This window comes from Pinus tabuliformis, chromosome 6, assembly GCF_031772625.1.
Source record: "Pinus tabuliformis cultivar Carrire ecotype Pingquan chromosome 6, CPIR1, whole genome shotgun sequence".
NCBI lineage: Eukaryota > Viridiplantae > Streptophyta > Pinopsida > Pinales > Pinaceae > Pinus > Pinus tabuliformis.
This window is the reverse complement of record NC_142292.1, coordinates 1380752608-1380779616: the sequence shown is the minus strand read 5'-3', so window position 1 is coordinate 1380779616 and position 27009 is coordinate 1380752608. Positions and strand designations below refer to the sequence as shown.

Here is a 27009-nt window from a genome sequence, read left to right as displayed (position 1 = left end):
TCCTGCGAGTTTATCAGCCAAATAGACCTTCGGCTCCGATACCAGTTGTTAGAAAATTATATATTACGGAGCAATGGAACACATAAAATATTGCAGAAATATAAACACAGAAAACACACAAAACAAGAGAGACACAGATATACGTGGTTCACCCAGTTTGGGCTTCGTCCACCCCGAAAAGCCAGTCCTTCCTTTTTATTATCCAGCAAAATGAAGAAACACAACCTACAACAAATCCGCTGTAATATCCTCTGTTTTCTCTCACAGTCTCACCTCTCTGTTTCTCACTCACAAAATACACATCTATCACACAACCTCAAATACAATACCCTCATACAAAGAGAGGGGTTGCCTTCTAGGGCAAAAAACCCTAAACTAATCATAAGTTCTACCGTCAGATCATCCACCTAATGAACGGCCCAGATTGACTAGAAATTACTATACTTTTACAAGGCAATTTTACAGCTGTTTTTAGCTTTGGGGGCAGCCCCCGCCAGGGGGGGGCTCCCAAAGGTCGCAACCGCCCCCCCCTGGACCCCCCCTGCAGCGAATATTTTACGGGCGGCGTTGCCGCCCCCATTTCGAACTGGGGTCCTATGTGGCGATACCTTTGAATATAGAAGATAATCAGGCTCCACACCCAACATTTTTTCCATATTTGATCTTATAGATCCACTTTGAAGTCACCACTAACTTCCCCTCTGGTTTCGGAGCTATCTCCCACACATCATTCTTCATGATGGATTGATACTTATGTACCATGGAATTCTTTCAAACTTGTTGGCTTGTTGCCTCCTCATAAATGGAAGGCTCAGAATCAATGATGAATCTCATAAATGTTATATAACCCTAGTAACTTTGTGGTAATATTCGCTCGTTGAAAGTACCATAAGGAGCTACATGCCCTTCTGCATCTTGTAGAGAGTCACAAAGCCACGATTGTCTCTTCTTATTCCTAGTAACATCTCTTGAAGGGACCATTGGTTTTATTGATTCTACTGACCCCTCTAGATCTTCTAAAGGATGAACAACTAGAATAGAAGCACTTGTACATGCATCATTCGAAGCCTCCTATTCCTAATTATAATTCTCCATGTGGGAGTCTCTAGACCTAGTTACCTCCTCATCAAAAGTAAAAACCTGACTAACCTTAATTTAAGGTTCTCCTGGAATGTAGATTCTAAAAAAATTTGAAGTCTCATTGTATCCCACAAAAGTTAAAGTCTTATCAAAAGGTTATGTTATCACTCCAATATTTCTCAGGATTTGATTAGAAAGAAATGATTAGAGGTAACCACAAACCTACTTTGGAGATTAGGGTCTAGCCTTCCTAATTCTCAGAGAGGGCTCTCTCTTTATGATTTAACTTTGTTTAGTTATTTTGATTTTAGGATAGTTATGATTGTACTTGGGTTTTGAATTGGATTTGGTGGTGGGATCACTTACTTAGATGAAAATAGGGGTGTCTTTTAACATTGGGCTATGGGGTCAAATATCAGGCAAACAGGACTGGATCAAGTTCTAAAAATAGTGTCTACAGGGAAAGATAGCAGAGTTACTTCAGATCTCAAGGTTGGATAGTGAAGTGGTTTTCAATTGGATCCAAAGAGAAATTAAGGGTTCCTTAGGCAGGATTATGAAGAAACTGAAAGAGGTCAACTTGGATGGGAGAGCAATTAAGGATTTTCAGATCCAGATATCAGAAGAAAACATGTAAATTATCAATTGTTCAAAACAGAGTGTACTTAAAGAAATTCTAAGATAAATTTCTAGTTAATTCATTCAACTTTAGATAACATTCAAGTTTGTGAAAAAACATAAGAAAATAACAAATTTGACAAAGAAAATACTTCACTGTAATAGCTCAACACATGAATCATGTAATGCAATCTCTTTATTACTTGGTCTAGTCTGTTGACTTGAAAATTGGTACAATAACCCTTAGGTTTATGATCAAAATAAATATACAAATGTATAGCAATCCACACTAAATACTTCGAATTATGAAGTATTTATACAAAAATAATTTACAAAATATCCCAAACTGTTTTGGGAAATAATCTAGGAGAAAGAAATATCTTCATGCAATAAGATAGAGAGAGTTATTGAACTGTTGTTTGCTATCCATGTTTCTTAGGCAGTGTTGTCTTTAATCTTTGATATTTTGTCTTTTAATATCTGCTTTTTTGTTTGGTCTTCACGCTGGATGTTCTATTCACTCTGACCTTTCAACTGCTACACTTTAACCTTATACACTTTCATCTGGATGGCCTGTCATTATCCTTTTACTATGTTTTTCAATCTTACTGTATATTTTTACATTTTGACTATGTATTTCTATAGTAATTCATTTAGTTTCTCCCATATTTTAACATTTGGTAATTGGATATTTATCATCTTCCTGTAAATCTCATCTACCTCTGTGTACTTGGTAAAAGTAGGCTTATTTTAAAAAAAGGTGTTTTACCCCATGCTGGAGGTAAAACAAGTTCTCACAAGTTTGGTATAGGACCTTTCCAGTTGGCATCCCTTTCATAGATGAAGTGTTCACTTGATCCCTAGCCACTTCTCTGATTTTTCTATTGTAGTCCTCCTGTGTCATTAGCTTATCATTTATTACCAAGGGATTGGGCAGACCCTTTTTCCTCAAAAATTCAAATTTAACCATGAATCTGTCTATAGCCAGTTGCATGGTTTGGCACTTATCTTCAAGGTTTAACATTAAATTCCTCTTGGTGAGGACCCTTTTTACTTCTAATATTATACCTGTCCTATTAGGTATCTCTAATTCCTACCATTCATACTTATTTTTGGAGTTGAGGAAGTGAATGATCCTTGTAGCTTCCTTTGGCATGTCTCCTAGTTCTGCTTTTACTCTCTATATGGCTTCTGTAGCCTACTTCACTAAGTCAACCTGTTCAAAAATTACTTGAATGGATGGCCAAATATCATTGAAAAAGTTAATGATATTGGCCCATAATTGTTCCTTAGCCTATCCAAGGGGTTCCTTCAAAGTTAATTCCTTCTCCAAGTTTTTTATTCTTTCATTCATCCTGGTGGATTTCTACACTTCTTCCTTGTGCATAGTCTGGGCAAGCTTATAGTTAGTCTCTACACTGGTCACCTTTTCCTTGAGCTTGTTCATTTCGGTGGTTTGAATGACATGTCTTCCATTGCTTTGACCAACTTACTTGCCTCATCCCCTGTTGACCTTGAAGTTGTTGACCCTGTTGTTGATATAGACACTATAGAAGCTAGCAGTGTTGTAGCCATTGGAGCTGTAGGAGCTAATGATGCTGCCATGGTGGATGGTACTACAGTAGTATCTGTTGGGATAATAGTGGCAGGGGCAGTCTCAAGACTAGCTTGTTTTAACTGCATCAATTTGTCCAACTCCTTTTCCATTTCCTTCAACTGATCATTCAATTGTAGAACCAGGTTCATCATCTCCTCCTGATTTGTTTGGCTCTCTAGGACCTCTTTTGTCTGTGGTTTCTTTGAATGAGGAAGTTTTAATTTTTTTTTAAGAGTTGCAATGTCTTCTTCTTAATCAACTTCTCAGCAGCTTTGATGTCATTGGGATCATGTCCCAACTCAATTACCAAGTCCTCCAATGACTTTATCCTATTGTCCTTGGCCTATGAGGAGGCCTTTTCTAATTTATATTGGGTTGTAATGTTATCTAATGAATTATGTAGCTTATGTGCAGCCATGGCCTTCGTTGTCAAGGTGGAGTAGACCATCTCTCCATCCTGCTTGTGGAATTCTATTTGGTCAATGGGATGAACATCCCTGACCAACACCTCAAAGTCCATTTTTCTGTAGTCAGCTAAAGTCTTTGGCTGCTGGACAATTGGATTCATGAAGCACACTTGCATTTTCCCTAATTTGATGTCAAAAGCTGACATCAGCCTGCTCTGATTAGCTGGTGTGTGCTTGAATTATTGGGCATATATTTCAGCCTTCAACTTCTAATTCCTTAACTTGATCTCCTTGTACCTGTCCTTGATATCTCTTTCCTTATTTTTTGGCCTGGTAAAAGAAGAAACCTCAACACTTAGTTGTCTCTTAATCAATTGAGTGTTAGATGTTGATGGCTTTTGTGTTTCTCCTGAAGCAGTTGTGCCTTTGCTTCTTTCCACCATTGTATCAATGTCAGTTATTTCCACTGATTCAATGGTGTTCTCCTGTTCAATTATAGGATTCAACTTGGGCCTTTTCCTGAGATCAAAATGCTCATATGTGGTCTCCATAGTAGAACTGTAACCCTCCTCCCTATTTCTCTTTGGGTTTCTCTCCTCATTTGATGGGGTATGTAAAACAGGAGGAATATTCATGGGTTCCCCTAGTTCTGGAACTTGGAATTTGGTGGTCTAACTTGCAAACTGGGTTCAATGGTGAATGCAGAGGGTACGGTAGCTTGAACTGTCAACTATTTGCTTGAATTAGGTGTCTGGAGCTTCTTCAGGTGGCAGATGGTGGTTAATTTGGTCGCAGAGGTTTAGGGTGTCGCAAAATGGCTTGAGCAGCAGTTACAGTGAAAACAAACGAAAAGAGTGAATTTGGGCTTTTCTAGCCTTTTAACGAGTAACAATCACATTTTGGCACGGAAAATGTAAATGAACAGTGGGAAGTCTTCGGCTTGGGTGGGGAGGTTGTTTTCTGGGCCATCGCACTGCTTTTGGAGGGCAGGCAGTATTTTTCACGAGCACATGATATCACCTGGGGCCGCCACGCAGCAAAACAGTGCCCAGGCAAAACCGTGAATCTCGCATGCTCTCGAGCTACTTTCAGTCAGATGATGAACCCACGCGATATGGATGTGCACCATCGAATATGGGGGTAAGATATCGGACAACTGTCGCATGGTTAAGATGCATGAAGGGAATCAGGAAAGTGATTTGCAGGGCCCGGGGTTTAATTACAAATAATTGTAATTAATTAGTAAATAAGGTAGGGATTAAATATAAGAAGGACCAGAGGTTATGTGATGGGGTTTTTTAACTTCACCGAGGGTTGGTGGGTTAAAAGGGGTTGTCGAGGGAAATATGAAGTGGGGAGTTAATTAAATAATGGGGGGGATAAAAACTTAGGATAAGGGGGTTTGTGGGTTTTTGAAGGGAAATAGGGCAATTAATAAGGGAGAAAGTCAATATTTGCAATGGGGAATGGGTTTCACACTATGGAAAAGGGGTTGTGGGTAGGGGAATGATTTTTGATGGGTAATTACTAGGGAAATGTGTGAAACCAAGGGGTAAGGGTCAAAATGAAAGGAAAAGGTGATTTATAACTGATAAAGGGATAATGGGGAAATTAGCAAATAATCATGTGGGGGCATAGTGAAATGAGGGGAAATTAGTTAAAGCAGCTTGTGAACATATTTTCTTTCTCATAAATTCTCCTACACATGAAACATAGGATTAACCATAATAAATGTGCTTTTGACTCATCAACCTTGTACATTTGTAATCTTTGTTCTACCTACCCTTTATTTATCCTAACATTTTTTCTTCATTTTATTGGGTACATTTGAGCTTACTGACATTTTATTCCCTTTTCTTTTGACAAGCAAACTATCTAATTCTAACCTTACAACTTCCAATGGCTCAGATTAAGCTAATGAGCTCATTTTTATTCTCTACCTAACTACTGATCTGCCAAGGTTAAACAGTTTGGCTAGATCTGTATTCTCTATCTATCAACATGAAATTTAAAGCATGAATGAGTCAAGATTAAGCTTTTTTACCATCATGGATTGTGGCATTTATGACAAGCTGCACACAACCTTATTTTGCATAAAAAAGGTAAAAAGTAGTGGCATTTGAATTTGCACACTTTCATGATCTATTTTATTTCTTTTTGGGGTTCGTATTTTTCACTTTTTTGATCTTTTCTATTTCTTTTTGTCCTTTGATTATTCTTTTAGGACATACCCTCCTTACATTTTTTAATTTTTAACATGGAAAACATTTTGCAGAAATCAAAAGTATGTACAATATTACAAGACTAACCATAGCCAATTCAAAATTATGAATCCTATTATTATAGGACCCTAATAATGGCTCCACATGGGGATGGCATTTCCTGGTGAAATGTCAAGAATTTTAAGATTAGTAGCCTTTGAAACTGTGACTGAAGTTAACTTGTAAACTGCTCTTCGGTGATTCTGCCTTATTCATACTTATGATGGTGAACCCTTCAAAGCTCAGGGACTTCTCTCCAGGCCTCAACTTCAAAATATTACCATCCAATCCAATCTAAACTCTGTAATGTTATATATAATGATTAAAGTAAAGTGAACTATTGTTAATCTATGTAAAAGTAATGCTTCAGCATTCTACCATTGATAGGACCTCCTAGTAGATCTATCCCATCTAACTTTCTTAAGAAAAATGCATTGTTACCTTTGTAACCATAAATGACATAAAGGCCTTGCAATAGGAAATAAAATTTTCCATGTTTACCCTTGTCTTCTCTTCTAGAATCGCATTTAAGTACTTTGTCACCTATGTAAAAATCATCAACTTTAGTCTTTTTTTCAAAAATCTTTTTGATTTTTTCCTGGATTACTTGTGATTTGACATAGACTTCTTCTCTAGTTTTCTACAAGTGTATTGTTTGATTTATCCTCCTTTGGATATCATTTGGTTCTACCTGCAACTCTTGGATGATCTTCATCATTGGTACTCCTAAAGAGGATGGAAAAACAACATCCATTCCATATACTAATTGATAAGGAGATGTATCAATGGACTTTTTGGTAGTTAATCTTCCTACCCATAAGACATTGACCAAATTTTTATTCCATGTCTTCTTGGTGTCTTCCAACAGTTTCTTAATGATAATGACAAGGCTTTTGTTAGAGGATTCTGCAAGTCCATTACCTTGAGGGTAATAGGAAGTGGAATGGCCAAGGGTAATGTGGTATTTGTTACAAAAGTTTACCATTTTCTTCGATTTAAAGGCAGCTGCATTATCAGTAATGAGCTTTTGGGGGAATCCAAATCTTGATAGGATATTGCTTTCAAGGAATGAGATAATGACAGAGTCTGTTGCTTGTCTAGAAGGGATGGCTTCTATCCATTTGGTGAAGTAATCAATGGTTTTCAAAATCCATTTATGTTGGGCTGAGGAGGTTGGGAGAATTTCTCCAATGAAGTCTAAATCCCATTGTTGAAATGGCTTCTGTGGATATGGGTTTGAGAGTGTTAGGCGAAATATATGTTGTAATAATAGCATTGTAGTACAGTTTCCCAACTATTTACTTGTCAATCCGGGGTACGTAAGCTGACGAAACACGTGCAATATATATGCAGGATTGAAGTAGAACTAATCTAGTCTAATCTACATTGTTGAAATCAACTTAATCTATGAATGGAGATTTGCATGAGGAAAAAGCATTACAACATGTGAAGAGTTAACAACAAATGACATATGTGAGGTCACATCCATAAATCAATATTACAATAATTAAATGACAAACATGAAGGCATAACAATGAAAGAATCTAAGACTAATCAATCTTCTTACAATTTCCAACTGTCCTCCCCTCCCTATGGAGAGGGAGCACTCTCCTTTATACATGAGAGTATTTGAAGATAAGATAAGAATGCATTAATTACATACCCAATATTCTCTCAACTACTCTTAACCACTTTCCCATTCTTACAAAATATAGTTCCTTCAAATCCTCCACACATCTTTTACATATCTTAAATAAGATATGCCAACCAAATATTCCATGGTCTTCTCCTTAAGAATAGGCTTGAATAACTATCTCCCTGAAATGGTGGAGGAGATATTCGAGAAGTCTCTTTGAATTAATCATTCTCATATTCCTACATATTACAAAGCTCACCCATATTTGAGATATATATGAAAACATGTATATTTTCTAATATTAATCATAAATTCACTCTTAATACTAAAATGAATACATTGGAAAATAATAATATGAAACCCAAATTAATTTATGAAAATGATATGATGAAGGGTTTAATAGGACGATGGAATGTACAGAATAGTGAAGGGAAAGGTGGATGAAAAAGTGACATTTCTGAGTCCTAACATCCACCCCAACTGAAGTTGTTGCATGTCCTCATGCAACCATGCATGGATCGTATGAGGAATTTTTGGCATCTGAACTTTGGCTTTGATTGATGATGTATTTTTAATAATGAATGTTTCCAGCATATGTGAAATATGTGAGTAACAGATTGTGAGGAACAGCTGGCACGTTCCTATGGTTGGTTCTTGTGTGACAACCATGAATATAAGAATGTTGGTTCTTGTGTTAACAACATTCATTTTGTTATTTTTCTTGCTGGAATAATAATGTAACCACAAACTTCATTGGAAATCATAAGCTATCAATGTGCATGAGAAAACATCACTGAGTGTAAGAAAGTCATTTCTCTGTCTTTTATGAATCATGCCAATATGTATATCAATGCATATGAAGCAAAGTGCAACAGGGGATCATTGGAAAAGAAATTTTGGTGAATGGTAAATGGGATGAAAATGGAATGATGATAGTGGAAAAATGGAATGATGGTAGTAAATATGTGGTGACTATGAATATAGTTCCCCCTCCCCCCCAAACTGAAGTTGTTGCATGTCCTCATGCAACATAGTGTAGGTCATGGAAGGGAAAAGGAAATGGAGTATGGTGAGGAAATTTTCCAAAATATTCAAGTCAGCATAAAAGGAATTGCATGATTAAAGCTTAAAAAATAACATACCTCCACTCACCCAAAAAGTAGATGAACTATGCAATAGGAATGGAGTTGTTGCAACTACTGGATCAAGAAAACATGACTAGTACAGGAGTTGCAACTGCATTGTTGTAACTGCAACTGTTGGAACCGCTGGAACTATTGTAACTGTTGTAACTACAACTGTTGGGACTGCTGTAATAGCAACTACTGTAACTACTGTAATAGCAACTGTTGTAACTGCAACTATTAGGACTGTTGTAATAGCAATTGCTGTAACTACAACTACTGGGACTGCTATAATAGCAACTACTGTAACTGTTATAATAGTAACTGTTGTAACTACTGTAACTGCAACTGCTGGGACTGTTGTAATAGCAACTGCTATTACTGCTATAACTGCAACTGTTGGGACTGCTGTAATAGCAACTGCTATTACTGCTGTAACTGCAACTGCTGGAACTGTTGTATCTGAGAATGTGAATTGGAGGGATCTGAACTGCTACTAATGAATCAGGGAAAAGAGGGAGTATGAAAGTGGACTGGAGTACTCTCATATATAAAGTCATGATGTTGTAACTGCAACTGTTGGAACTGTTGAGGGAGTCAAGAAAGAGTGCATAGTCTTCACCTACTACAAACCCGATGGTACAATTCTAATCATGCAAATGAATGTGTCGATGTCGAGCATGAATAGAAATCATTGGATTACTGACCATTGATGGATGTCGTTAACCAATTTGAGGCAACTCACCATTGATGTCAATGAGTGCCAAGGTACCTAAGTACATCTTGCGAAGTGCGAATGGATATGCTAAGGTCGAGCCACTTACAAGATCTAAGGATCAAGGGACATTGATGTATTCCCATGATCGTCAGCGAGAGAACTTGCCATTAAGGCATGCAAGCCTCTAGGTACTCAAAATGGACTCTAGTCTATATCCCAGATAAGGTGCTGAGGTCGAAGGGGCAAGACTAGTTGAAAGGTGGGCCTTAAGGAATCCCACATCAGTCAACATGAGTTGTTATAAAAAGAGTTGGTAGAACTATAAGAAAGATCTCAGTAGCAACATAGTTTATGGAAAGGAAACCGAGGCAATGGAATCATGGAAGGGGAGTTTGTTTTATTCAAAAGGAAAACTGGAAAGCCAAAGATGAACTGAAAAAGATAAAGGAAATGATGTATGCTACTTAGAAAAATAGGCATATGTGAAGTCATGATGGATTAGGTAATGGAAGATGGGCTTCAACACGGGGATGATCAATATGCTTGGAAGGAGAAATGTGGGTAACAAATCATGATGCAGAAGTTTTTTTTTCATGTAGTGGAAAATGTCATGACATGCATGAGAATCAACTCCTTCAAGTTGTCAACAAGTCATGTTTTTATTTATTTTTTCACTGAAAAACTTTATGATTCGGAAGAATCTCTTTGGCATAAGAATTGATCGTTTGTGCACCTGAAAAAGCTTAGTACAGATCCTGCATGAAAACTTGTGAGAAAATCGAAAAAAACATAACATGTCTAAAGAATAAGTACGAATATGGCAAGAAAATAAAATGTTTTTGTACCTGTTTCCATTGTGCACTTGTGTTTCATCGTCTTGCAGCTTGAGGAGATTTGAGATAAACAAATCATCATAAACTGTAAAAACATGTTGGATATTGTGTTGAGGAAATGTCCATTTACAATGCTTTGAACATTATTTATTATCTAGCCACGAGATCTCCATGTTACAAGGGAAATTCCAAATTCAAATATACTAGGACATAAATAAGGTTGCACTCATTCCCTAGCAGGAAATCCCCAAGATTGAGTTACTCCTAGCAATAGAAAGAAACAATGAGTTTGGTCTGCGGGCTATTCTCCATGTTCTTACATAAAACATATTGCATCGTTGCTAAGAGTTTCAAAGAGTGGAGTGGCACAACACGGTCGTCATGAGTTTCAATTTAGGGAAGTGGAACAGCGTAAGACTTGGGCCATGTTTAAAGTAATGATTATAATGATTTATAAGTGAATCATTACGGCCTTTTTCAAATTATAAGTGTTTCTTGTTGCCTACTTAATAAAATCAATGTCTTCTTGAATCTCTTTCTGATTCTAAGTAGAGACTCCATCTAAGGTCAAATAAAAGAGGCAATAGAGGCAGCCCATTAAACCATCAACCAAACTATTCGTGATGAGTGTAGTCCTTTGCCCGTGTGGGGGCGCATAGGATTCTAATTATTTTTCGTCGATCCATGTAGAACCAGTGTCGATGGTGCCATGAAGGAACAGAAACGAATATCAATCTTGATCATCAACTATTTTACCATTTCTTGGGCACCCATCAATCTAAAGATATTCTCTGCTAGAAATACTTAGAAAATCCCAAGTGGACAGTTGATTCTGAAATAACTAAAGATGGAAAGTATGTTTTTTTATCTATTACAGAAAGTCGTGACCCTGTGAACAGACTCTCTTATTATGATCTCACTGCTTCCTTGAAGGTTTTAAACTCCAACGCTGGTCAATCAGTTTTGGGTTCGATTCACATGGGCCATTGTTAAACCCAACCCACCAAATGCATGACCGAGAAGAAGAAATGGCGGGGACAGACAAGGCTGTGTCGAATGCCCTGTGTGATCACATAAGAAAGCAGGGATTCGAAGGCCACCTGTTCTCAGACATAATAATTTCGTTTCTCTCCAAAGAATACCCACTTCACAAGATCGTGCTCTCTCAGAGCTCCTATTTCTTATCATTGCTCTCCAGGCCTTAGAAAGAGAACGGGAAGGAGATGCTTCCTTTCCAAAAACTGATTGATAACTTTGAAGCACAGTATGATCTTGTTTCAAATGATGGTTCTGTGTTCACTTTCTGAACCAATACCGAAACTAGTTGGGGTAATGTGTTCGCTTCTTTTGGAGTAGCTCCAGCTCCTGTCCAGATCATCAAATGAGGCCACTCATTTTTCGAAGATATCTTTTCATTTCCAATGCAACCCAAATGAGTTTCTAGCGCAGCAAGCTTATCTGAAAACAAGATTGCAGTAAATTCAACAGGGACCTGCTGTCCACAGAAAACACCAAAACTAGCAACTGCAGTGACACCATGAGACCTCTTGTGAGCAAGTGTCACATGGGCAATATTAAGAGTGCTCTTAACATTATTTTCCTCAAGAAACATCTTAGCACGTGAATCAAGATCAGATATCTTGTCAAACAATGCTTTGGTTTCATCTGGGACCGAAGAAACTGCAGCAAAAACAATTTTCCCAGGCTTACGTTTCTCTGGTACAACCACTTCATAGTCTCCCTTTGCAATAGCTCGCAGATTGTCCAACACATGGTTCACAACATGTTCAAATGGGACCTCAATCATAGTGAGATAATCTGCATTTGCAAATAAGATTTCTCTGAGTCATTTTTCCCACCTGGACCACTCTTTTGCATAGGAACCCTTAGCGCAGTCCAACTTTCCATGCTTGTTAGTGTGAAGCTTATATAAATTCAGTCCTTCATCCAAGATACCTTTAATTGAATCAGGCAAAGGATCCCTGTCAGGCTTCAACAAAGGCATCTTAACAAGCATGCCAAAACGTTCATGCAGTTTTACTCAAATTCACTCCTACTCTTCCCCTCATAGAGATTGTAAAACATGAGTAGAACATAGCCAGCATATCTAGACTACCCGGGTGGTTAACTCGCTGAAGAACATGAAACATGAAGAGTGCCAAAGCATCAATAGGAAAAGGATGTAGACATAAATCATGCAACTGTTTTAAGCTTTGTGGACGTAGACATAAATCGTGCAACCATTTTCCCTCCTAGGGCAATTGACAATATCGAATGGCACAATTTTCCTCACTAGTCTGATATCTTCTTGATTTTCCTGATTTTCCTGACGATATTTCTACCAGATTTTCACCTCATCCCCGAGATTTTCTCCATGATTGGACATCTAAAGCACGAGATTATAATCAGAATGTTAACCATATTCCTAAACCACAGATTCACAATGGCGGCAGCTCCTAATAGTGATGCTCATATCAATATGTTTTCAATAAGGCTAAAGGAGCGAAATTAGGGCATAGGACAACTAGTTATTAATCAATCCACTCAATCAATATAGTTATTCCACGTCTAAGGCTAGGCCTCCATTGCGGTCCTATGTTCTAGACCTCCAATGTTCTCAAAAAGCTTCATATGTGGATGAACAACATCTTGGGAGGTTCGAAATAAAGGTTGAATCATAATTCATATCATGCAAGTATGTGATTTTCATAGGGCATAGGTCATTCTTTAAAATCAAAGGTTAAAGGGGAGGGTGGAAAGAAGTATCTAAACCTAAAAGTTCATTTATGTAGACAATAATAGGAGGTAACTTCCTCTTTTTAGAATGAAGCTCAAGGCAGACCTCACATGCAGATACGAAACCAGTGGCTATTCTTGATTCATTTATTTACAATAGCAAAAGGAAGCAAGTGGTGAGACAAACCCATAAAAGGTAAGGCGTTGATTGTTACCACAAAAATGCATGTAATTGATATTGCCGACATAGGATAGCAATGGCATCTATAGGGGTTTGTTTCATTCAAGCAAGTTAATCCAATATGAGAAATATCTTCATCATCCCTATTTTCTGATCCTCACGATCACACGAAGTGCGGAGGAGAGCATACTTATTAAAACTAGATAAAAAAAAAACATTGTTTATTCATTAACCTATCTACCCTATGCTAATTAAAAATAAAAATAAAAATAGTTACATGTAATCAAATAGCCAATGTAACCATCCATGCAACAGTATTACGAATGTGTTATTTTTCATTTTCACGAATAATGATAATCGGAAATATATATGAATGTGCGAAATCTATTGTTGAAACTCTACATTAACAAAATAAAAAGAAAAATTAAATGCGTCTAACCTGGTGCTCGCTTGAAACCATCATTCGATATAGCTTTCGTAGGCCCAACTTTCCTCGCTCCGATCATGTTGCAGCACCTCATTGTCCTCCTCAACTTCTTGCTTGCTTAATTGTTCTTCATTGAACGTGTAGGATTCGTCGTTTGTTGGTGGAGGAATAATGAAGTTCTGGACCGCCATCAAGATCTCCTCTTTGTGAGAAGAGGAGATCCCGACTTTCACAAGGATCTGAGCAAGTTTTTCCAAGCTGACACTCATAGTTAAATCATATTTCAAAAAAGGGGTTCTTACAACACCCAAATCAACCAAAAAAAACTGGGAATCAAACTTTCTAACACACATAAAAACTTCTTCACAGTTGTATAAATTGAAAGTCACATTCACACACTCACACTCTACATGCTTTGTTCTAAATAAGGTTGATGTCTCACCTCAAAGTAACATGTTGGCAAGGAGAACATGAATAGTCTCCACTCAAGTAGTTTCTATGACTAGTTACCAACACATGCAGACACACTTGCAGAAATTGAAAATTATGCTACCCTATGTGCCCTTACCCATATGTCACCTTAGAGTTAGGAGCATGATTAATCATATTTTCATGAAAAAGAAATTGATACCTCAATACCTTGTGTTTCCCCGGAAATGGTGCCAAAATGTTAGGCGAAATATATGTCATAATAATAGCATTGTAGTACAGTAGCCCAACTATTTACTTGTCAATCCGGGGTACGTAAGCTAACGAAACACGTGCATTATATATGCAGGACCGAACTAGAACTAATCTAGTCTAATCTACATTGCTGAAATCAACTTAATCTATGAATGGAGATTTGCATGAAGGAAAAGCATTACAACATGTGAAGAGTTAACAACAAACGACATATGTGAGGTCACATCCATAAATCAATATTACAATAATCAAATGACAAACATGAAGGCATAACAATGAAAGAATCTAAGACTAATCAATCTTCTTACAATTTCCAACTGTCCTCCCCTCCCTATGGAGAGGGAGCACTCTCCTTTATACATGAGTATTTGAAGATAAGATAAGAATGCATTAATTACATACCCACTATTCTCTCAACTACTCTTAACCACTTTCCCATTATTGCAAAATATAGTTCCTTCAAATCCTCCACACATCTTTTACATATCTTAAATAAGATATGCCAACCAAATATTCCTTGGTCTTCTCCTTAAGAATAGGCTTGAATAACTATCTCCCTAAAATGGTGGAGGAGATATTCGAGAAGTCTCTTTGAATTAATCATTCTCATATTCCTACATATTACAAAGCTCACCCATATTTGAGATATATATGAAAACATGTATATTTTCTAATATTAATCATAAATTCTCTCTTAATACTAAAATTAATAGATTGGAAAATAATAATATGAAACCCAAATGAGTTTATGAAAATGATATGATGAATGGTTTAATAGGACGATGGAATGTAAGGAATATTGAAGGGAAAGGTGGATGAAAAAGTGACATTTCTGAGTCCTAGCAGAGAGGTAAAGGTAAAAGCTTCCTTTTACCCTCAAATATTTGGCACTTATGACAAGAGGTCACATGTTTCTTGACATCTGCAAAAAGAGTGGGCCAGTAAAAACCAACCCTCAGAATATTATCAACAGTTGTTTTCCAATACAAGTGTCCTCCACAATCTCCTGCATGAAATTCTTGCATAATCTTATTAGCTTCATCTTTTAGTAAATAGTTTAATAGAATACCGCCATTATCTTTTGTTGGCTTGTATGGGCCTAACCCAGGTTCAGAGGTGATTTAGCTAAGCAAATCCCGGTACTACTGGCCCTTTCGGCAACTGTTTGTGGAGCGTGAACTGAGGTCTCACCCGAAGTAGTTTGGGAGGGTGCTAGAACCAGGTTTCCGCACCCTAGGGATGTCTGATGAGTTTCTGGAGGTCCGCGGTTTGACCCTGTGCGCTCATCGTTATGTGCACCTGTTAGTCCCTTACAACCTGCGATGTTTCTTCTGTGTAACCTTACTCGAGGCATGACCCGTATATTACCCAAGTTCCTTGTTATTTAATCTGTTATTACCAGATTACTCAACTTATTTGTGTAAGACTAGTCATAATTTAACAGCATATCCAACAATCATATCAGTGTGCGTGATAAACAAAACAGTATAAATGAAAAGAAGGAAATACACAAGCAGATACACAGAAATAGGAATCAACTTCTCTTTATTAGTCTTCTATTAAGATTACAGAGTCGACACCGCCCTGCGCAATCGGCTGCAGGGGTCCGCACACTTAGCTGTGGACTCTACTAGGCCTGTGCGCACTCAGTTGCAGAGCCTCTTTGTTATATACCTAGGGTGGATAATATGGGGTACCAAGGGAGGTACCCAAGGTAATAATGTAATAATGGGATGGGCCATAGTAATAAATAAGGTGGTTAACCCATGTCATGTAAGGGACCACAAGTAGTTAATAATAATATAATGGGCCCGTGGTATTAGTTGATGGTATGAGGGAACCATGGTAATGACCCATGGTATTGTATGTATGAGGCCTATATAGAGGCTAGCGACTCCACATGGGAGAGAGTGAAGGATTATTGTATGAATAGGCATATGGCTTGTGGAGTGTTCTCCTTCCTTAAGGAGTGAATGTATGGTGTTTCCCTACCTTAAGGGTTTGATCAATAAAGAATCATTTCTATCTATTTCAATATTGTTATTCTTGAGTTATTTCTATTATCTTAATATTCTTGGGTTAGATCTACAACAATTGGTATCAGAGCTACAACAATTGGTATCAGAGCTACAACAAGGGGGGATAATATGGGGTACCAAGGGAGGTACCCAAGGTAATAATGTAATAATGGGATGGGCCATAGTAATAAATAAGGTGGTTAACCCATGTCATGTAAGGGACCACAAGTAGTTAATAATAATATAATGGGCCCATGGTATTAGTTGATGGTATGAGGGAACCATGGTAATGACCCATGGTATTGTATGTATGAGGCCTATATAGAGGCTAGAGACTCCACATGGGAGAGAGTGAAGGATTATTGTATGAACAGGCATATGGCTTGTGGAGTGTTCTCCTTCCTTAAGGAGTGAATGTATGGCGTTGCCATACCTTAAGGGTTTTGAGATTAATAAAGAAGCATTTATCTATATTTGATCTTGTTATTCTTGGGTTATTTCTATTATCATAATATTTCTAGGTCAGATCTACAACAATTGGTATCAGAGCACTTTCTTGGGCACAACTGTGGAGAAATTTTTTTTTTATATTTTTTGCAGGGATTTTGGGTGGCGAATTTTCAGATCAGATCTGTATGTTTTGGTGCAAGATCTGCAAAATCTAATTATATATCTGTATTCTTTGCGAAAAAATAGCCGATTTCAAAAAAAAAAATCGGTTGAATCGGAGTCCGGATGAAGGAGATATCGCTGATTTAAAAATCAGTGGGGTTGCAGACAATTTTCAGGGCAGCGAGTTTGCGGCGCAGATCTAGACGTCCTGGTGCAAGATCTACAAAATCTAATTGTAGATCTGAATTTTTTGATAAAAATTACCCAATTTCAAAAAAAAATCAGTCGAATCGGAGTCCGGATGAGGGAGATATCGCTGATTTAAAATCAGCTCTTTTTTGCAGAAATTTTGGTGACGGCGGGAGAGTTGCAGCGCAGATCTGGAATTCTAGTGCCTGGATCAGGATTTCTATCACATGGGCAGATGCAGAATGGTCATTCCATTTCCGAAAACAGGTCATAATAAAGATTCTGAGCAATATTGACTAAACTGTGGCCACTTTAAATTTTCGCCAAGTGAGGAATTTTTCTCAAACCCTCTTCATGGAGATGCTATATTTTACAGGGAAAGATGATGGTCCTACTATTGAAGAATTCATACAGGGACACAAGTCCATACATGGGAGATATTGGAAGGTTTCAATGACGCTTAATCTGAGAGATGAGGCTGAAAATTGGTGGTCATCACTTGACCAAAAGCAGTTGACCAAACTTTCAGATGCAAAATTTGAAAAAGTCTTTTTGGACAAATGGTCTCGGGCTAGAAAAAAGGAGAATGAGACACATAAGGGATTAATTGCTACGGGTGTCTCCTTATTGCAGGTTCATGGATTGATTCAGAAGGAGAAAATCGTTGTGACTGTAAATCCTAGTTGCAAGCAAAATCTTATAAGTGTTAATTTGGCAAAAAGATTGCAAGTTCCAGAAAAACTCATTGAAACTGCACAAGTTGATAATGAGGATGTTCAAGTGTACAAGGATTTGAAGATTTCTATGGACAAATATGTGTTGCATGGTGATTTTTATGCTTCAGATATGGATAACATGGATGTTGTTTTGGGATACCCTTGGATGGAATCAGTGGGTACCATAAATATTAATGTGCAGAAGAAATTCCTGAAGCTCTGGTATAAAAAGAAGAAAATTACATTACAGGATATTTCCATTAATAAGCAGGTAGAGTCCAAGGAGGCTGAAGCAGAAGATGCTCCAGAGTCGGATGATGAGCTAGTAATGATAGATAATCAAACACAAACAGAGGCTGAAGCAAAAAAGGCTACAGGTGCTGATACATCAGAGGACGGCTCAGTGGTTGAAGTCATATTGGACAAGAAGACACGACAACAGGCACCACAGCAGGGTGAATTAAAGAAAAAGACACCGTGGGTTAAAACTTCAACATATCATCACCCACATCACCCCGCAAGAAAACAACCAACACGATGGCAACCAACTAGCCACAAGGACAACAACCCCCATATGATGGATAGCAAGGAGCCTAGATCCACCTACTACACATCAACACTGAAGAGCTGCAACGGTCAACTTCCATCTCAAGCGAGCGAGGCCCCAGCGAGATCGAGGGTTCACCTTTCTCTTGGATGGCTAGATGCACGTGCATGGTACCAGTGGACTACTCTTTTGAGTAGATCTTATTATTTATGTTCTTCCCATGTTTCGGGGACGAAACATGCTTAGGGGGGTGGAATGTTATATACCTAGGGGGGATAATATGGGGTACCAAGGGAGGTACCCAAGGTAATAATGTAATAATGGGATGGGCCATAGTAATAAATAAGGTGGTTAACCCATGTCATGTAAGGGACCACAAGTAGTTAATAATAATATAGTGGGCCCATGATATTAGTTGATGGTATGAGGGAACCATGGTAATGACCCATGGTATTGTATGTATGAGGCCTATATAGAGGCTAGAGACTCCACATGGGAGAGAGTGAAGGATTATTGTATGAACAGGCATATGGCTTGTGGAGTGTTCTCCTTCCTTAAGGAGTGAATGTATGGTGTTGCCCTACCTTAAGGGTTTGATCAATAAAGAATCATTTCTATCTATTTAAATCTTGTTATTCTTGAGTTATTTCTATTATCTTAATATTCTTGAGTTAGATCTACAACACTCTTCCTACTACTATGACCCAATACACTTAGACTCTTACTCTATGCTTGAACCATGTGTATTCATCTATCTCTCCAATTCTCATTTCCCCTTTTACAACTTCTGAGCTTCGCTCTATTTATACAATCCCATGGTCTGTGGACCATGGGTAGGCCGACATGACATTACATTACTTTACAATACTTAGGGTGGACAACCCTATGACTCATCCTATACTTCGCGCTCCACGTCCATAATTCATGGAGTCTTATAATACGTTTGACCAAAACTTGGGCACTAAGCCCCAAAACATGTTGTGGGGGGATTCCATGCCCAACAGGCCCCCAACACAATCATCGTGACTCGTCCCGAGTCACTTTGTTGGTGCAATGATCTTAGCGCGAAGCCCCTCCAACTGGTCCCGTACTACTCGGCGGTCCGCAACGCACTATTATGTGGTTTGTTGGACCTGTTGCATGTCCAATGCTTCTTTGTGAGGATCAGCTGCCTGACTTAGCACGTAGAGTCCCTACATCTGTGTGAGCTTGCCCTCAATATCTATCGTAATGGTGAAGGCCTCATCAATCCATGGATAGACGTGTGCTTTGAGAAGTGCCTCTTTCTATCTTGCAGCATCCACCTGCTCTTTCAGTGCCCTTGCTTGCTGCATCTTTACCAGCCATTGAGTGAGGATGATTTTCTATGTAGTTCCCCTTACATTATCGTACTACTCCTAAAGCTCACGTGCCTCTGTTTCCAGGCGTTGTATGTTGGGGTCGTCTTGCAAGGATGTGAGGACGCAAAAGGCTTGGTCCAACATACCGGTACAGTCTTGCACTGCCCATCCAATTTCTTCCAATCCTTTTTGAATAGTGCTAATGCACTACTCTCTAACTTCTGGAGGATTGGAAGGCTGCACCTTTAGCCACAGCTCAGCAATCTGGAGATTCAGCTCCAACTACACAGGCATTGTTTCTTCGTGCGCATTTCGGACTCCACTTGCCAGATAGTGGAACTGCATCTTTGTTGGTAGGTCTGCAGCAATGGACAACTCTGGGACTCACTAGCATGCTTCATCAACTGTCTACACGATCTGTTGATTCTGTGACACCAGTTCGTCATGCTACAGGCTGAGCTGTTCGATGTTGATCTTTTGCTCACTCATCACCTGAATCGTGCGGCCCTCCCTGGTGCAAAGCTCTATTTTTATGCCATCCTGCAGTTGGTACAGTCTCTCTTGCAGAAGAGCAGCCAAATTAAGGCCAAGTCCCTTGATCCTACCCACCGTGGCTCTGTCATCCTCATTCCCTGCTGTTAGCGCTCCTTCCAGTAGCACTATGGTGTTGGCCATCTTTGCGCGTAGCAGCTGCTCCACTGCTGATGTGCCTGCTGCGCCGTAGGTGGCTACGATTCCTTCCTATGGGGGTCGCACCTGTAGTTCCTGCAGCTGCACCCATAGGGCCCCCAACACAATTTGTTGCTCCGACATGGCTTCTTGGAGCACTTCCTTGGTGACCTCGTGAACCGTGTCGTCGATGTCGTAGAGATTGCCTTCTGTTAACGTGATCGGGTCGACGGCCAATTTGGAGGCCTTAAACTTTTTCTGTGGACCCGATCTCTCTGTGACATGTGGCCTTTTCAGTTGGGTGGAAGTTGTGCCCGGGTCTGCACCTTCTTTTGCAAGGTATGTGTCCTCTGCTTCCTGTCCTGTAGACAAGTCCTGGCACTCCTCGTCCTACGTTGTGGTGGCCCCTGTTGCCCGCACTGCTGCTACTACTTCGGTGGCCTTTTCCTACTCCGCGGCTACCCTTGCTACCTCACGGACAGCCCTTAACTCCACAGCTTCTTTTTCATTACGCCTCTTCTCGGCCAACTTCGTGAAGCACAACTTCGCCTCATCCTTTTGTTTTTGTGTTGTTTTCCTATCTAGCTCCGCCAGATCCGTGGTGTGCCAATCGGGAGGCCATGATTCTAACACTGAAAAGATTGCATCATTAATGGTGATGAAAGGGAGCTTAGTCCATTGTTGTGCCAGATCCTTATGCGCCTTGATGTAAGCATTATGCATGTCTGCCTTGAAGTCTACAGAGCTCCACAGGATGTTGTGCATTGTGGGGGACAGGCGCGACCGTCTATTGATCCACATCCAGATGCTCGCCTCCATGAGCACCTAGAAGATCTTTGTTTCATGAATCTGCTTTGTGTCCTTGGTAGCCCAGAGTGACGTGTACTTTGCGGCCTCTGGTAAGTCCTATTCAATGCTAGGGAACTGACTGTCCTTTGGCAGTTCTCCTGTTACCAGCAAAATGGACAAGAGCAACCACGCGTAGTGGAAGGTCTTGCCCTGCTTCTGGGCTTCCTTACAGTTGGTCAAGAATTCCTTGCAGAGGAACTCAGCCCAGTTGAATTGGACCCCCTCTGTGCATTATTCGGCCAACGTAACTACCGGCGCTGGTGCTTCATCGCCATGACATTTTCTCATTACCTTCCCGGCCAGGAGTTGGGTGGCTACGCGCACCCCTTTATCTTTGATGTTTTTGATTACGTAACCCCTCTTTTTCTTCTCAAGATTGTATTTTTTCTTCATGGCCTCCGCGAGCGCCAAATCTTCGCTTTTTCTTGCTATCACCGTGGGGTCCTTTCCCTTATAGGGGAGCCAGAAAATTCTATGGATGAGATCCACCATGATGGAATAGGCTCCTCTAGCCATAAATACCCATCATGCACCAAGAAAAGCAGCTACCTGATGACGAAAATAGTGATAGGCGTGTGGTGAAAGTGTGGAATCCACATCAAATGAAGCAATCCAGCCTTCTCCATACTGCGCAGCTATTTTCGTGGCTCTAGTGTTGTGACTGGCCCCTCCATGCTCTGCTTCATGAGGCTCTCCGTAGCTAATTTTGGGAACTTCTCGCTATCTGTGAGGTACCAATCTTCAAAATTCATTTTGGGTCCTTGTCCCAGGTGCGAGCCCTCAAACACAATTCCATCGGGGAGGAGCGGGGTCTGGAGTGCGCTCTTAGTGGCATCTAGATCCTTTGGTATCTTATTTTTCCCTTTCCATGGAGGGACTCACTCAGGAAATTTTGTTGTAGAGAACACCGACTGGATTTCCTCTTCCATGTCTTCTACTTCCTCTATCTCATCGACGAGAGCTTGTAGGTCCTCCTCCTCATCATTTGTCTCAATGGTGATAGCCTTTCCCTTTTCTTCCATTGAGAGTTTATAGAACCGCGGATTCCTCGGGGACATGCGAACTGGTCCCGCTGCCTGCTTATATTTCTTGGGCCTCAACATCCGAGGTGATTTCGGGATTTCTGGTGCGACCCCAGTGTCTCCAGGAACATCATGTACCGTGGGATTCCATGTGGCCTCATCGGTGGTTCCTTCTGCAGAGCCCAAACCTCTCTTGGTAGTCGTCATCCTATTTGAACTATCCATGGTCGTTCACGAACTTCGAGGCTCGAATATTGCTTGGCACTCAAAACTCTGTGCTCTAATCAACTACTCAAATCTCAAGTGAACAAGTTTTGTCTTGCGGCTAGCCCCTAGAGTTTTAAACACCTTTTGAATTCAAATTCGACCATTCCCCCTAATTCTGGGCCATCAATTCTTTCTTGGCGGCAGATTTCCCCAAATCTTGTCCTTAATTCATGTCTTAAATGCCCGTCGCCCGCTCCCCTTTGCCTTAAATCGGACATCTCGTCATGAATAGTGACACCAATGGTCACTTCCCCACCTACCCACATGGCAACGCAACCCCCCGTGCACAGTCGTGACCCTTGTGACATGTTGATTCTATGTGCACCTCACTCATTGTGCACCTCCCAAACAGACTCTTTTATAGTCTCACGCTCTCTTTCAACTACCTGGAGTGATGAGACTATGCTCCCTACAGCTAGTCAGGTGGTCGCACCACCTATGTGAGACTTCAACTTGCCTTCCAGTATAGTCAGTGGAAAATCCTCAATTGCCTTCGCAACAGTTGGTGCCGTGCATTCCTGGTTACTGCATTTGGTGAGGTGCGGTCGTAGCCATGGCAACAGAGTCATAAATTCCCGGAAACAATCTTCTAATCCAGTGGTATGATCATCCACACCTTGTCTTGTTATCTTTGGTTGATCGACGAGACCTGCTCACTTGATCTCGTTTTCCAACCTTTTGATCTTGGCGTCCATCAAAATTCTTTTCATCCTCAGTCGTACCTGGTCTTTTTCGAGTTCGCGAAGTCTAAGGTTCCCTCGCTGAATGGCTTCCTGAATCTCTATGTGTTCAACCTCACATAGTTGTGTGATTTCTTCATCCTAGTTTTCACGTACTATCACAACTGTGGGAGCTATTACATGCAGATTCTTGTTTGCATTCTCTTCAGAAATTATGGTCTCTACTTTGTTTCGCACCTTGCAAATAATTTTTTGCAGTTGGTGTTTTGCACAAGACCTATAGGGCCATCGAACTGCTAGTACGCATAGGTCCAAAGCAGTGCATATTACCTGGTGAACCTTGTTCAATGCTTCGCACACCCTATCAAATGCTTTTCCATGGATAATTGGTAGCATGCATCGCCTTTCCTGCTGCTGTGGTTTGTTCTGATTCTCTATGTTGGGAACAGTGTGTGCTTGTGCGGGTTGTACAACATATGTCCGTACCCATCGAGAAAGGTGGGCGTGCACGCTGTTCCGTCCCTACTGACTAGCTTGAGTTCTGAGTTGGGGTTTTCCAAAGCATAGGCACATCATCCTTCTACATCCGCGGCAGTCCTCAAAATTTCCTTAATGCGTACCCCACCATCATGCGGGCGTCGGGTGAAATTCCCACTTTAGCACATCGAACTACTGCTGTTCTTGTACTATGTTTTCAAATTTTCTCAGGAATTCGTCCACCACTGTCAACCCATCATATGTCAGGAGATCCCTTGCTTCTATTGTCACGCAACGCAGTGATCTAACCATCATGTTGCAATTAAGTGTTGTTACTTCGTGCAGCCAATTCTGCCACCGTTCTATCTCTTCATTTGAATTCGATGTGCAAGAGCTTTCACACTCCCACAAAATCCTTCCATATGCAGTCGGATTCACCCAATCCTCTTCTTGCGTAGTTATCTTGTAAATACAATCGAGATCGTCATCATCATCATCGTTGCGCACCGATTCAGTGTATCGCGCTCCTTCAGCTAGATATAGCAGTACTACTATGCGTAGTGACTTTTTCTCAAAGATCATTTTGAGTTTCTTCAGATTTATGACTCCGTTCATATCAATGGCCTAGCCTATTCCTAGTAGCGCGAGATAGGGATTACTACCATCGACAATCTCTATCACTTCAAAATCCGCCTGCGCGCTCGCACCTTCAATATCTACCGTTACCCCATGCAATCTTCCCATGGGCAAGATCTGTTGGTTCGCCATTCTTAACTGAATAGGAGACCATTGTAGCACAAGTCTGCCCATGCATTCCCATGTTTTCTTTGGTGGTACATTCGCATCCGATCCCAGATCCAGGATTACCTAATCCATTTCATACTCGTCGATTTGCACAGTCAACCTCATTTCCCTTCCTATGTGCAATGCATCCTTTGCAAGTTTCTGGACCACACGCGGTTCTCCTAACCCCGCACACCTAGTGATAAGTTCCTGTAGCCCTTTTACTACCTTGTTTTCGCGTAGCAGTTTCATGCATGTCTCTAGAAAGGTAGTGAGCATTGAAGGATCCATTCCTGGTTCTAATTGATCCTTACTACCTGAAGTGGAGGCCTCTGTGAAGCTCTTCTTAGCTTCCATGAATGTCTCCTTCGCGCGTTCTAAATCAAATTCAAGTTCCTTAGTAGGAGCCTTGTGAACCCATGCACTTTCTTCTGGCTACTTACCTTTATCATCGCCAGTGGTCATACCGCTCCTGAGAATCATGTTTACATTCGGGTCTTCTTCGAGCGGTTCAGACCTCATCATCTGTAAATTCTGAGTCAGAGGGGGCTGAAGTACCCCTTTTTCACGCAGTCTCACTATCAGTGTAGGGCAGTCTTCTACCTCATGATCAAATTGAGTGCAATACAAACATGATGTCCTTGTCAGGTTGTACAATCATGGGCATACTGCCCTGGCCCTCCACAATTATAACAAATTAATTGTCTGCAACCCCTTCCTGGTCCCATTCCACCTCGACCTCAATCGCGCCCCTAAAATCCAGAGCACACCATTCCCACATTCAGGTCGAGGGCTCGTGTTTCAATCTGCACCCTGTAGGTAGGGGTCCAATCCATCATTAGTTCGTAGCTTCTGCAGGTGCACTCATCATGGCCTACCAACCTGCAGAAGTTACAAAACAATTGTTGTGATGTATGTGTATACTTCTGCAATAGATGACAATTGTCCATAGTGTGTTTTCCTCCTATCTGACAGACCGCGCACCATAATGCAGGTGCCACGCTCGGCCCTACTTATGCCTCAGGTCTTAACGACATCAGCCCTCCTCCTACCAAGTAGTTCACGAACTCTGGACAGTGGTCCTTGTCATGCCCCTAGCCTTTGCATTTTATGCACCATACCTCCTCGCGCGCCTCCAACCGAGTTGTCCTGTCCTGTTCCAAACTTTGCATTTCCAAACATAGATTTTGCAATTGCGTGTGGATTTGTTGGACTCCCAGACCAAGGTCTTGTATAGGGGCCTCATGCAATCTCATCGCCATTTCTAAAGCTTTGGCCTGGGTGGAAATTTTTCATTGTGATAGTGCCATCCTTAAGTGCGATGTCAGTGATGCTACAAACCATGCGCGGTGTTGTCCATCTGTCAATGTCATGTTGGCTTCGTGAATCATACCCTTCAGTCTTTGGTCCAGATCCCAGGGGGTCTCGCCTGGGAGCATCGTGATCTCCTTAAACCCAATGATTGATTGTGTTTCCGACTTTGGCCTACTAAATTCCCTGTTCAGTGCGGCTTGGATTTCTGTGATTCCTGCGTTTGGATGGTCATTAGAATGCTTGATGTACCATGTTAACTCACAATCCTGCAACACACTTACCAGCGTAGCCTTCTTGATATTTTCATTTGCGACGCCTTGTGCTTCCCATACTACTCTTACCACGAACCAAAATTTGTCTGGATCTTCATTCCCTACTCCTCTAAGTACCAATAGTTTGATCGCACTCACCATACTGAACTATGGGGGTGGCGGAGGTGGGGTGGGTGGAGATGGAGGTGAGGAGGGTGAGATGAGTGGCTGTGTGGGTGGAGGTGGTAAACGTGGAATGCGCTGCCTTATCAGACTAACCGCGCTTCTCGAAGAAACTTTCGCGAGCTCTTCCTCACTTTCCCGCGAGGGGGAAATTAAGGGACTGGTTTCCAATTCTTCATTACTTCAGCTTCTACAGATCTTCCCACTTCACATAGTCCCAAACATTAATTTATTCACATAACCCGCTTTTCACACAATAGCATCTTAATCCAAGTGTTCAAAGACTTAATATACTTACCTCGCGGTCCCTCACTGTAGCTGATGATCGTATCTACTATGAACTTAGTGATAAATCCTCCTATAATTTGGTCGATCCAATGGTCCATAGCTCACGTGATCTTATCTCCTGACGTTGCTAGTCTGTGCACTAATTCCAGAGTCCATAGGATTGGTTTGTCGAGTCTACACCTCCCCTGACTGTCTGCTAGCTTCGTGATCCACTCATACAGCTCAGAAGGAAAGGATGGAAAGAAAATTTCATGGATTTTCGTATACAAGTAGCACTCCAACCACTATTCTTTAGTTACTCACATATTTATGTTTTCGTGCACCGCGAACTCGTGAATCTTCTTATCCAACCACTCTTCAAATTCTTTCTTTGTTGGATTCCAATGGCTCGACATCAGACATCCCTTATGCATATCCTACTCCTGACAATGGAACCATTTGTTGGCTTGTATGGGACTGACCTAGGTTCAGAGGTGATTTAGCCAAGCAAATCCCGGTACTA

At 40.6% G+C, this 27009-nt stretch overlaps 1 protein-coding gene across 1 annotated transcript; it reads right to left on the bottom strand.

The window, feature by feature from the left end:
• Positions 1-11475: 11475 nt before the first annotated feature.
• LOC149263770 (tRNA ligase 1-like) lies at positions 11476-20399 on the bottom strand. The gene is made up of 3 exons (XM_089390393.1): positions 20217-20399; positions 12231-12279; positions 11476-12092 (listed from the first exon to the last, which is right to left on the bottom strand). Exons 1-3 carry the CDS (start codon positions 20397-20399, stop codon positions 11476-11478), a joined length of 849 nt encoding a protein of 282 aa, XP_089246519.1.
• Between the last annotated feature and the right edge of the window lie 6610 nt (positions 20400-27009).

Coding starts and splice junctions, on each gene's coding strand:
- LOC149263770 (XM_089390393.1), bottom strand. CDS start 20,399: ATGGCCAACACCATAGTGCTACTGGAAGGAGCGCTAACAGCAGGGAAT. Junction 12,280..20,216: donor GGGAGGGCCGCACGATTCAG/GTGATGAGTGAG, acceptor ATGCTTGTTAAG/ATGCCTTTGTTGAAGCCTGA. Junction 12,093..12,230: donor TTTGCCTGATTCAATTAAAG/GTATCTTGGATG, acceptor TTGCAAATGCAG/ATTATCTCACTATGATTGAG.